We start from the raw sequence: 13,625 nt of genomic DNA, 5'->3' as shown, positions 1-13,625 counted from the left end.
GGTGGAATGCTCTGCAGTGTATCATGGGATGGGTGGAATACTCTGCAGTGTATCATGGGATGGGTGGAATACTCTGCAGTGTGTCATGGGATGGGCGGAATACTCTGCAGGGTTTTCTTACACACATGGATTGCTCGGCGGTGTATTATGTGAACGATGTAATGCTCTGTAGTGGGATGAATGCGCTGCAGTGGGGTGGAATGCTCTGCAGTGTTGCCATGGCAGCAGCGACGCTCCCCCTTCCAGGTCTCCGCTCTCATAGCGGTGAATGGGGCCGCGGTGCTCTCTGGGAGTTGTAGTCCGCTGCCTGCTCCTCGCTTTAATCCACTTACCTGTACAGACTCCACCTCCCAGCATCCCTCGCGCTGGGGATCCGCCGGCCGCGTCCGATGCACTCTGGGATTTGTAGTCCCGCTTGGCGGCGCTTCCATAAGAAGACAGCGAAGAGCGAATGATGGGGAACTACAAACCCGAGGGGGGCGGGGTCCGGCTGGTCGGTGCAGTGGGGTATCAGGGCTCGGTACTGACAGCCCGGCGGGTGAGGAAACATGGCGGCCCCGGAGGTGGAGGAGGTGCTGCGTATCGCCAGAAAACTGGATAAGATGGTGACCAAGAAGAGCACGGCGAGTCCCCCGATATTACACGGGGGGAGGGGAGGGGGAGGAGGGGCTCATGACGTCATATTGGGCTCCATCACTGAGGACAGGGATTGTAGAACTACAAGTACCAGCACACCCCTTCAGTCTTGTGGCCCTGCAGGGCACAGGGAAGATGCAATGTCCTGCAGGGCACAGGGAAGGTGCAATGTCCTGCAGGGCACAGGGAAGATGCAATGTCCTGCAGGGCACAGGGAAGGTGCAATGTCCTGCAGGGCATAGGGAAGGTGCAATGTCCTGCAGGGTACAGGGAAGGTGCGATGTCTTGCAGGACACAGGGAAGATGCGATGTCCTGCAGGGCATAGGGAAGGTGCGATGTCCTGCAGGGCATAGGGAAGGTGCGATGTCCTGCAGGGCACAGGGAAGGTGCGATGTCCTGCAGGGCACAGGGAAGGTGCGATGTCCTGCAGGGCACAGGGAAGGTGCGATGTCCTGCAGGGCACAGGGAAGATGCGATGTCCTGCAGGGCACAGGGAAGGTGCGATGTCCTGCAGGGCACAGGGAAGATGCGATGTCCTGCAGGGCACAGGGAAGATGCGATTTCCTGCAGGGCACAGGGAAGATGCGATGTCCTGCAGGGCATAGGGAAGGTGCAATGTCCTGCAGGGCACAGGGAAGATGCGATGTCCTGCAGGGCACAGAAAAGGTGCGATGTCCTGCAGGGCACAGGGAAAGTGCGATGTCCTGCGAGGCACAGAGAAGGTGCGATATCCTGCAGGGCACAGGGAGGTGCGATGTACTGCAGGGCACAGGGAAGGTGTGATGTCCTGCAGTGCACAGCGAAGGTGCAGGGTACAGTGAAGGTGCGATGTCCTGGAGGGCACAGAGAAGATGCAATGTCTTGCAGGGCACAGGGAAGGTGCAATGTCCTGCAGGGCACCGGGAAGGTGTGATGTCCTGCAGGGCACCGGGAAGGTGCGATGTCCTGCAGAACACAGGGAAAGTGCGATGTCCTGCAGGGCATACAGTAAGTGCGATGTCCTGCAGGGCATAGAGGAGGTGTGATGTCCTGCAAGGCATAGGGAAGGTGCAATGTCCTGCAGTGCACAGCGAAGATGCAAGGTCCTGCAGGGTACAGTGAAGATGCGATGTCCTGCAGGGCACAGAGAAGATGCGATGTCTTGCAGGGCACAGGGAAGGTGCGATGTCCTGCAGGGCACCAGGAAGGTGCGATGTCCTGCAGGGCACCGGGAAGGTGCGATGTCCTGCAGAACACAGGGAAAGTGCGATGTCCTGCAGGGCATACAGTAAGTGCGATGTCCTGCTGGGCATAGGGAAGGTGCGATGTCCTGCAGTGCACAGCGAAGATGCAAGGTCCTGCAGGGTACAGTGAAGGTGCAATGGCCTGTAAGGTAAAGTATGGGTGCACTGTTTCTCCCAGGCAAACTTGAGGGTGCAATGTTCTGCACGGAAAGGTGCGATGTCCCGCATGGCACAAGGGAAGATGTGATGTCTTGCAGTGCACAGGGAAGATGCAATGTCCTGCAGGGCACAGGGAAGGAGCGATGACCTACAATGCAAAGTATGGGTGCACTGTTCCTCCCAGGGAAAGTTGAGGGAGCAATGTTCTGCAAGGCACAATAAAGGTACAATGACCTGCAGAGTAAAGTATGGGTGCAGTGTTCCTGCAGGGCACAGTGAGGGTGCAATACTCCTGCTGGGTGCAAAGATCTGCCGTGTAGAGTGGGGGTACGGTGTAGTGCAGAGCACAGTGAGGGTGCAATAATCTACAGTGGAACTGCAATGATCTGCAGGGTACAGTATGGGTGCAGTGTTTCTGCAAGGTAAAGTGATCTGCAGGGCACAGTGTGTGGGGTGGAGGGGTGTTCTCTGGGGCACAGTGGAGGTGCAATGTTCTGCAGGGCACAGTGTGTGGGAGGGGTATTCTCTGGGGCACGTGAGGATGCAATATTCTGTAGTGTACACTGTGTGTGTAGGAGGGGGTGTTCTCTGGGGCACAGTGAAGGTGCGATGTTCTGTAGGGCACAGTGGGGGTGCGATGTTCTGCAGGACATAGTGAAGGTGCGATGTTCTGCAGGGCACAGTGAAGGTGCAATGTTCTGCAGGGCACAATGTGTGTGGGAGGGGTGTTCTCTAGGGTATAGTAAAGGTGCAATGTTCTGCAGGGCACAGTGTGTGTGGGAGGGGTGTTCTCTGGGGTATAGTAAAGGTGCAATGTTCTGCAGGGCACAGTGTGTGTGGGAGAGGTGTTCTCTGGGTCACAGTGAAGGTGTGATGTTCTGCAGAGCAAAGTTAGGGTGCAATGTTCTGCAGGGAACAGTGTGCGTGGGAGGGGTGTTCTCTGGGGAACCGTGAAGGTGCAATGTTCTGCAAGGCACAGTGCATGGGAGAGGTGTTCTCTTTGGAACAGTAAAGGTGCGATGTTTTGCAGAGTAAAGTGAGGGTGCAATGTTCTGCAAGGCACAGTGCATGGGAGAGGTGTTCTCTCTGGAACAGTGAGGGTGCAATGTTCTGTAGGGTAAAGTGTGTGTGTAGGAGGGGTGTTCCCTGGGGCATTGTAAAGGTGCGATGTGGTGCGGGTCACCATGAGGGTGCTAGTTCTGCAGGGTACAGTGTGTGGGGGAGGGGTGTTCTCTGAGGCACAGTGAAGGTGCGATGATCTGCAGGGCACAGTGAGGGTGCAATGTTCTACAGGGCACAGTGTATGTGGGAGGGGTATTCTCTGGGGCATAGCGAAGGTGCGATGTTCTGCAGGGTGCAGTGTTCTGCAGGCCACAGTGTGTGTGGGAGGGGTGTTCTCTGGGGTTCAGTGAGGGTGCGATGTTCTGCAGGCCACAGTGTGTGTGGGAGCGGTGTTCTCTGGGGCTCAGTGAAGGTGCGATGTTCTGCAGGGCATAGAGAGGGTGCCGTGTTGTGCTATGAAAATACGAGAGGGGGAGGGGCAGTGCTCCCCAGGGTGCAGCCCACACCATAGGAACCACACTCACAGGCATAATGTAATGTTTAAAATTTTATTGAGTATAATCTGATGGAGCAATGCTCTGCAGCTATTCTGGGAAGGGGAAGTGTTCTGTAGGGAATATTGGGAAGGTGCAAGGCTCTGCAGGTGCATTAAGGGTGAAATATTCTGCATAGTATAGTTTCAGGGTGCTGTGCCCAGATAAAGTTTTCCTTTTTTATTATGGGGAAGCGATGTTCAGCAGAATATATTATAAAGGAGCAATGTTCTGCACAGTCTGTTCTTTTGTTAGGGCACCTTGCTTTAAGTACAACCCAATGCTGCAATGCTCTGCGGGAGATATTGTGATGCTGAAATCCTCTGTAGGGAATATTGTGATGTTGTCTTGGTCTGCAGGAAATACTGTGATGCTGCAATACTCTGCAAGGTATATTGCAATGCTCTGCAAGGGATCTGTAAGGAGAAGAGTCTGATCAAGCATATTCTCACACAGCTTCGGGATCTGGTAGGCCTTGCTGGATCTTGTAGTTCTGGTCTGGCAGCAATGGATGTGATGGAGTGTCAATCTAGCCCAGGGCTTCTCATCCAGGGTTCCTCCTGAGGTTGCTGGGGGTTCCTTGAGCAATGGGCAATTTCTGCCTCTCAGATAAGTTCCCAATGACACCATTGTTTCTTTTAGCTATCTGTAAGGGGGGTAATTCTTCCCAATGATGACAAGAGTAAGGAGCATTCTTCTCACTGACTGTCACACTAATGTGGCATGAGTTGTAGATTTATAGCAGGGGTTCCCTGAGACCAGAAATGTATTTCAAGGGTTCCTCTGTGTTAAAAAGGCTGAGAAAAGCTGATCTAGAAGGTCATTCCCTTTGGAACTACAAGAGCCAGCATTTCCCGAAGACCCTGTCATGTACACTGGCAGAAGGTTAGAGAACTCTGAGCTGACTGGCTGCTGTGGCCCTGGCATACCCTGACCACTTCTTGTGTGGCATACTAGGACTTGTGGTTCCTTGGCAGATGCAGCCTTCTCTAAACCAAAGGACATGTCAGGATCTGGATAGGCATCGGTGTTTGGCTCTTCAGATTTAGAGGGATAGTTTTTCATTCTCAGTGATCCAGTCTGAATAGAGCTGGCCTTTACTGATAGGTGGCGCCACACGTGTGGACACAGGTGGAGCCACGTCTGAGGACACAATACTATATTTAGTGTCCTCCTTGGGGAGTATACTGATAGATGGCGCTACGTCCGAGGACACAGGTGGCGCTACATCTGAGGACACTGGTGGCACCACATTTGAGGACACAATACTATATGTAGTGTCCTCCATACTACTTGGGAAGTATACCGATAGGTGGAGCCGTGTCTGAGGACACCGGTGAAGACACGTCTGAGGACACAATACTATATGTAGTGTCCTCCATACTACTTGGGAAGTATACCGATAGGTGGAGCCGTGTCTGAGGACACTGGTGAAGACACGTCTGAAGACACAATACTATATGTAGTGTCCTCCATACTCCTTGGGAAGTATACCGATAGGTGGAGCCGTGTCTGAGGACACTGGTGAAGACACGTCTGAGGACACAATACTATATGTAGTGTCGTCCATACTCCTTGGGAAGTATACTGATAGGTGGAGCCACGTTTGAGGACACAGGTGAAGACACGTCTAAGGAAACAATACTATATATAGTTTTCTACATACTCCTTGGGAAGTATACTGATAAATGGAGCTACGTCTGATGACACAGGTCAGGGCACATCTGAGGACACAATACTATATGTAGTGTCCTCCATACTCATTGGGAAGTATACTGATAGGTAGAGCCACGTTTGAGGACACAATACTATATGTTGTGTTCTCCATACTCCTTGGGAGTATACTGATAGGTGAAGCTACGTCTGAGGACACCGGTGGGGGCAAGTCTGAGGACACAGGTGGAGCAACATCTAAGGACACAATACTATATTTAGTGTTTTCCATACTCGATGTTGAGTATACTGATAGTTGAAGCTATGTTTGAGGACACAGGTGAAGGTACGTCTGAGGACACAATACTATATGTAGTGTCCTTCATACTCCTTGGGAAGTATACTAATAAATGGAGCCACGTCTGAGGAAATAGGTGAAGACACGTCTGAGGACACAATACTATATGTAGTGTCCTCCATACTCCTTGGGAAGTATACTGATAGGTTGAGCCGTGTCTGAGGCCACCGGTGAAGACACGTCTAAAGACATAATACTATATGGTGTGTTCTCCATATTCCTTGGGGGGGGGGGGGGTATACTGATAGGTGAAGCTACGTCTGAGGACACAGGTGGGGTCACGTCTGAGGACACAGGTGAAGCCACATCTGAGGACACAATACTATAGGAAGTATACCGATAGGTGGAGCCAGGTTTGAGGACACAGGTGAAGACATGTCTAAGGACACAATACTATATATAGTGTTCTCCATACTCCTTGGGAAGTACGGTATACTGATAGGTGGAGCCACATCTGAGGACGCAGGTGACGACACGTCTGAGGACACAATACTATGTGTAATGTTCTCCATACTCCTCGGGGAGTATACTGATAGGTGGAGCCACATCTGAGGACACAATACTATATGTTGTGTTCTCCATACTCTTTAGGGAGTATACTGATGGGTAAAGCTACGTCTGAGGACACAGGTGGAGCAACATCTAAGGACACAATACTATATTTAGTGTTTTCCATACTCGTTGGGGAGTATACTGATAGTTGAAGCTACGTCTGAGGACACAGGTGAAGGTACGTCTGAGGACACAATACTATATGTAGTGTCCTTCATACTCCTTGGGAGGTATACTGATAAATGGAGCCACGTCTGAGGAAATAGGTGAAGATACGTCTAAGGACACAATACTATATGTAGTGTCCTCCATACTCCTTGGGAAGTATACTGATAGGTGGAGCCATGTCTGAGGACACCGGTGAAGACATGTCTAAAGACATAATACTATATGGTGTGTTCTACATTCTCCTTGGGGGGGGGGGGGGGTATACTGATAGGTGAAGCTACGTCTGAGGACACAGGTGGGGGCACGTCTGAGGAGACAGGTGGAGCCACATCTGAGGACACAATACTATATGTAGTGTCCTCCATACTCCTTGGGAAGTATACTGATAGGTAGAGCCACGTTTGAGGACACAGGTGAAGACATGTCTAAGGACACAATACTATATGTAGTGTTCTCCATACTCCTTGGGAAGTACGGTATACTGATAGGTGGAGCCACATCTGAGTACGCTGGTGACGACACGTCTTGAGGACACAATACTATGTGTAGTGTTCTCCATACTCCTTGGGGAGTATACTGATAGGTGGAGGCATGTCTGAGGATACAGGTGGAGCCACATCTGAGGACACAAAACTATATGTTGTGTTCTCCATACTCCTTAGGGAGTATACGGATAGGTGAAGCTACGTCTGAGGACACCGGTGGGGGCAAGTCTGAGGACACAGGTGGAGCAACATCTAAGGACTCAATACTATATTTAGTGTTCTCCATACTCGTTGGGGAGTATACTGATAGTTGAAGCTACGTTTGAGGACACAGGTGGAGCCAAATCTGAGGACACAATACTATATGTAGTGTCCTTCATACTCTTTGGGGAGTACACTGATAGGAAGAGCCACATCTGAGGACATAGGTGGAGCTATTTCTGAGGACACAATACTACAGGTGCATCTCACAAAATTAGATCATTAAAAAGTTAATTTATTTCAGTAATTCAATTCAAAAAGTGAAACTCATATTTTATATAGATACGTTACACACAGAGTGATATATTTCAAGCATTTTTTTCTTTTTTTTTCTAATTGTGATGAATATGGCTTCCAGCTAGTGACACCCAAAATTCAGTATCTCAGAAAATTAGAATATTACATAAGACCAATAAAAAAGAAGATTTTTGATACAGAAATGTTGGCTTACTGAAAATTGTGTCCATGTACAGTATAGTATGCACTCAATATTTGGTCCGGGCTCCTTTTGCATGAATTACTGCATCAATGCGGCGTGGCATGGAGGCGATCAGCCTGTGGCAGTGCTGAGGTGTTATGGAGGTTGCTTTGATAGCAGTCTTCAGCTCGTCTGCATTGTTGAGTCTGGTGTTTCTCATTTTCCTCTTGACAATAGCCCACAGATTCTCTATGGGGCTTAGGTCAGGTGAATTTTCTGGCCAATTAAGCACCGTGATACCAGTGGCGACTCTAGAAATAATATATAGGGGGCACATAAGATACCACAGTCAAAACTGGGGGGGGGGGGCACTCATCATTTTCACCACTATATCATACCACTGAAAAAAAAACGAAATATATATATATATATATATATATATATATATATATATATATATTTCGTTTTTATATATATATTATCAATTCCAGTTTACACAGTAATAAAGCCTAGAATTGGTGCCAGTTTACACAGTAATAAAGCCTAGTATTAGTTCCAGTTTACCCGGTTATAAAGCCTAGAATTGGTGCCGGTGTTCTATCAGAAAACCCTACCCCATCAGATTTCCCTACCTACGTAATTTCTGGTGCGGGTTCGTCATGCACCAGCTGTAGACTAGCCGCGTCACACGTCCTACTGCGCATGCCTAGAATAGGTAGGGAATTTTGATATCGTAAGGGATGAGGCAAAAGTCCTACTGCGCATGAGCGGGCGCATGCGCACCAACGGATCGGGCAGCGGCATCTCTTATAACAAACATACATGCAATCTCCATGGCACACACTGCGCCAAGCTGACAATGGGACAATCTTATTCCCTACCCACACGCGCACGCCCACTTTCTCATTGTCGGGTCGGCTCGGTGCAGTGTGGGCCATGGAGATCGGATGGATGTTTGTTATAAGAGATCCCGCTGCCCGACCTGTTGGTGCGCATGCACACTAGGGCTTTTGCCTGACCCCTTACGATGTTGTCAAAATTCCCTACCTATTCTGCGCATGCCCAATAGGACATGTGATGCGGCTACAAGCTGCTGCATGAGGAATCCACAGCTGATCTCAACCGGAAATGATGTAGGTAGGCAAATCTGATGGGGTAGGGAAATCTGATAGAACACCGGCATATGCAGTAATAAGGCATAGTATTGGTGCCAGTTACGGAGTAATACAGCCTAGTATTGAAGCCAGTTTACGCAGTAATACAGCCTAGAATTGGTGCCAGTTTACGCAGTAATAAAGCCTAGCATTGGTGCCAGTTTCTGCAGTAATAAAGTCTAGTATTGAAGCCAGTTTACGCAGTAATACAGCCTAGAATTGGTGCAAGTTTAGGCAGTAATAGTCCCTAGTGTTGGTGCCAGTTTACGCAGTAATAAAGCCTAGTATTGGTGCCAGTTTATGCAGTAGTAAAGCCTAGTATTGGTGCCAGTTTACGCAGTAATAAAGCCTAGTATTGGTGCCAGTTTATGCAGTAGTAAAGCCTAGTATTGGTGCCAGTTTATGCAGTAGTAAAGCCTAGTATTGGTGCCAGTTTACGCAGTAATAAAGCCTAGTATTAGTGCCAGTTTATGCAGTAATAAAGCCTAGCATTGGTGCCAGTTTATGCAGTAATAAAGACTAGAATTCATGCCATGCTCTCAGCGTAGAGGAGGTAGGGGAGAATGAGACCTGCCAACCACAGTGATGAAAGTGTAAAGGCCAGCCGCGACGGCGGCGGTCTTAACACTTTTATCAACTTCATGGGAGATCGTTATGATTTCCCCACGGGTCTCCTGATACGCTACGGTACAGCGAACCTCTCTATCCGGGACTCCTTCCCTCCGCCACACACTGTGGCAAAACTAAAAGGGAAGGCTGCTACAGCGCACCTCTCCATTCGGGACTCATGCCCCTACAGCAGAGGTTCCCAAAGTTTTGAGGTGTGAGGGCCCTTGGTAACTGGTCGTGGGCCACCATGAGTGGAGCAGATGACAAGTCTGTGTCCACTCAGCATATGCAGAGCAGACACGGACACAGCCCACTTAACTCTATGGGCCCACCAATTAGGCCCAGACAGAAGAAACCCTTATGTTTCTTAAGTGGATCAGATTGGAGATAGGCAGGTGTAAATGGATGCGTAAAAGTCAGTTTACATCTGCTTCTGTATAGAGATTAATGGAGGGTCCTATAGGATCCACCCGAAAAACAGACAGGCAGACCCGATCGGATCGATTGTGTGAAAGGGGCCTAAGGCTTCTTTCACACGGATGCACTGCAGTTTACCTGCACCTCAATCTTTACTTCTTCCTCAGGATTCCTGCAGTTATCACTGGCTGCTGCTGTCCCCAAGGTGAGTATAGCTGGTGGCTGCTGCTGACCCCCAGGTGGGTATAGCTGGTGGCTGCTTCTGGCTGGTACTGCTGGTGGGTGCTGCTGCCTGGTGGGTGCTGCTGGTGTTGCTGGCAGGTACTGCTGGTGGTTACTGCTGGCGGTTACTGCTGGCTGGTACTGCTGATGGGTACTGCTGGCTCCTCTGAGACACCAATGGAGTGTGACAGGAGTGGCACTGGAGGAAGCATGCAGCTGCAGTAGAGAGCAGAGCCAATGCTTCCTGTACCACTCCTGTCACAGGCGGAGTTCATTTGGTATCACTCAGCCAGTGACAGGAGCATGAAACTATACAAGAAGCATCGGCTCTGCATCCTCTAGTGCCAGCTCCGTTCGCCACAGTAAGGTTGGCGGGTTGGGATCCCGCAATCTGGGCTTACAGACCCGCCATCCCAGAGCAGGAGTTGGGATCCTGTTGGGGGGGCACAGCATAATGTTGGGGGGGCCATGGCCTCCCCATTAGTGATGCCACTGAGTGATACCATGATCAATAATCCAGGTATTGGTCGTTTTGGCAGTGTGGGCAGGTGCCAAGTCCTACTGGAAAATGAACTGCTCATCTCCATAAAGCTGGTCAGCAGAGGGAAGCATGAAGTTCTCTAGAATTTACTGCTAGAGGGCTGCGCTGACTTTGGACTTGATAAAACACAGTGGACCAACACCAGCAGATGACATGGTTCCCCAAATCATCACGGACTGTGGAAACTTCACACTGGACCTCATGCAACTTGGATTCTGTGGCTCTCCACTCCTCCTCCAGACTCTGGGACATTGATTTCTAAATGAAATGCAAAATTTACTATCATCCGAAAGAGGACTTTGGACCATTGAGCAACAGTCCAGTCCTTTTTATCCTTAACCCAGGTAAGACGCTTCTGACGTCTCTGGTTTAGGAGTGGCTTGACACAAGGAATGCGACAGTTGTAGCCCACGTCCTGGATAAGTCTGTGTGTGGTGGCTCTTGAAGCACTGACACCAGCCGTAGTCCACTCGATGTGAATCTCCCCCCGAATTCATGAATGGCCTTTGCTTCACAATCCTCTCAAGGCTGCGGTTATCCCTGTTGCTTGTGCAATTTTTTCTATCACACTTTTTCCTTCCACTCAACTTTCCATTAATATGCTTGGATACAGCACTCTGTGAACAGCCAGCTTCTTTAGCAATGCCCTTTTGTGACTTAACCTTCTTGTGGAGGGTGCCAATGACTGTCTTCTGGACAACTGTCAAGTCAGCAGTCTTCCCCATGATTGTATAACCTACTGAACCAGACTGAGAGACCTTTAAAAGGCTCCGAAAACCTTTACAGGTGTTTTGAGTTAATTAGCTGATTAGGTTGTGACACCATGAGTCTACAATATTGAACTTTTTCACAATTTTCTAATTTTCTGAGATACTGAATCTTAGGTTGTCTCTAGCTGTAAGCCATTATCATTTAAAATGAAAAGAAAGAAATGCTTGAAATCTATCACTCTGTGGGTAGTGAATCTCTATAATATGAGTTTCACTTTTTGAATTGAATTACTGAAATAATTTAGCCTTTTGATGATTATCAATTTTTTTTACATTCCCCTGTATGTGTCCTCCATTATCTTTTGGCAGGGCTTTTTTTTCTCAGAGAATAGGTTCAGGAACTCTTCTCTTTATAGTCACCCTTCGCCTCTGCCCCTTACCCACCTCGAAGAACCGTTCCTTGGTTCCGCCCCTTACCCACCTCCCAAACACCGCCCCTTTTAGAGAATAGAGACCCAAGTATTATTTTGTGGTGCTGAGTATTTTGTATGGAATTTGTTAATGATAACAAGAAAGACAGTAAAATAGATCTAGCAACAATGGACACTCCAACGACAATATATCCACCCCAGCAACAATAGACTCCCAACAGCCAACATTAATAGACCCTCTAGCAGCCAGCAACAAAGACCTCTCCCTCAACAGTATATCCCTCCCAGCAACAATAGACCACCCCCCCCCTGCAAAAATAGATCCCTTCCAGCAACAAAAGTTTCCTCAGTAGCCAGCATCAATAGACCCCTTTCTCTAAAGTACCTCCCTCCCAGCAACAACTGACCCCCAGCAACATACATACATTCAGTTCTGGAGGTGCCGGAACTGCATTCCCCCGCGTTCCCGCTGAAAAAAAGCCCTGATCTTTGGAGAGTTTACTGATAGGTGGCGCCACACCTGAGGACACGGTACTCAATGTAGTGTCCTCCATACTCCTTGGGGATGGGCTGCCCTTCCAGGACAGTAAGAGAATGTCTTTATTGACATTGGAAAGATATTTTTGGGTCCACAGCCACAGTGCTTGCCCATGGCGGGACGTTTTTGGACACGGCTTCTTGTTGGCTGGTCAGTTCACACCCCAGTCCTCGTCTGTACTGGTTTATTGAAGGTGTCATACTTTGGCTGATCCTTATAGAGGTGCCATGTGAGGTCCTGTGGTCATCTGAAGCTGGTCATACTTGTCAGTCTCCTTTAGATTTGTCCAAACCATGTGAGCATCTAAACATAACCATTCATTCAGCTAATGCCCAGTTAGGCAGTCCCCCCCGCTAAAGATATTAACGGTGTCAATGGGAACTTATCTGAGAGGCAGAAGTTTCTCATTGCCCAATAAACCCCTAGCACCCTTCTGGGGTGTACTGGAACCCTAGTTGAGAAACTCTGCTTCAGACATAAGCAGTGGATAATTGCCCCTGGTTGCTCAGGGTAGTACAGACTGTCTGAGATCCTTTGGACAGTGAAGCTAGCTGCCTCCTACAGAAGTATCACCAGTCTCTCTTTTCTCTTGCAGGATGGGGCGTTGGATCTGCTCAATCAGCTGAAGAACATGTCCATGTCTCTGGACATGCTGCAGGTACAAGACCAAATTGGCAAGTCGTGGGGTTGCCTGTTTTAGAGGGCCACCCATTGTGGTTTTTAAGGAGGTAGGCCAGAGTCTAGGGAGCCTGTAACACTCGTGGTGGCGGTCACCCTCCATATTGGTTGGAAGACAGAAGAACCTCAGAACTTTAGTCTAATGGCGTAGACTGCACAGTGCGTATAGGGTGGCTGTGTGCTCCATTGGACACTGTGGAGAAGACAATGGGCTCAATTCACAATTCATATGGATTCTTATTTTTAGATGTCAGAATTCGATTTGAAAATGTCTGAAAATCAAGATCCTTATTGTAACAAGACCCTTGCTCGCTCGCTTCCGCTCTCCCAACACTCCTCTACTACTAGTGAGTCAGCTTGCAGATCGCAACGTCTGATTGTTCGCTCAACCAAAGCTCCGGGATCCGAACTACAGCTATGTGCCGTCGGAATCCATTAGAACAAACACCAGGCAGGCTGTATGCAAGTTCAAACAAGAAGACATTTATTGGAAGTACACAACACACTTAAATACAGAATTTGGAACATCCCGCCCCCAACAACCGCTTTCCTATTGGTCAATTGTAAAGTACATGTAGTCCTCCTTCAGGTCCTCCTTAGCCATGCAAATGAGGACTTGAAAATTAGTCAGCAGGGATTGGTCCGATAGCTTGATTAGAAGGACTGTTATGTGTAATGAGACAGAAGCCCCCAGGGGGCAATCAATGTACACAATAGCCAGACACAGAACAATGGGAGGTCATTAGCACTTAACAATGAGAGGGCAATCCACATTCCCTCCCAGATACACAACAAAAGGAAAACCTTTCTGACATT

The 13,625-nt window shown here is 48.8% G+C and overlaps 1 protein-coding gene across 1 annotated transcript in view; it reads left to right on the top strand.

Moving 5' to 3' along the window:
- Positions 1-410: 410 nt before the first annotated feature.
- TCEA2 (transcription elongation factor A2) overlaps positions 411-13,625 on the top strand; it is a 68,803-nt gene continuing 55,588 nt past the window's right edge. Inside the window, exons 1-2 of the mRNA XM_082271556.1 lie at positions 411-623; positions 12,727-12,789. Coding sequence (XP_082127682.1) covers positions 549-623; positions 12,727-12,789 — 138 coding nt within the window. The 5' untranslated portion in view covers positions 411-548. The remainder of the gene's footprint in view (positions 624-12,726; positions 12,790-13,625) is intronic.

Source organism: Pelophylax lessonae, assembly GCF_965119305.1.
Source record: "Pelophylax lessonae genome assembly, chromosome: 11".
Taxonomy (NCBI): domain Eukaryota; kingdom Metazoa; phylum Chordata; class Amphibia; order Anura; family Ranidae; genus Pelophylax; species Pelophylax lessonae.
Note: the sequence above shows the minus strand (reverse complement) of the source record. Positions and strands in the feature narration are given on the sequence as shown.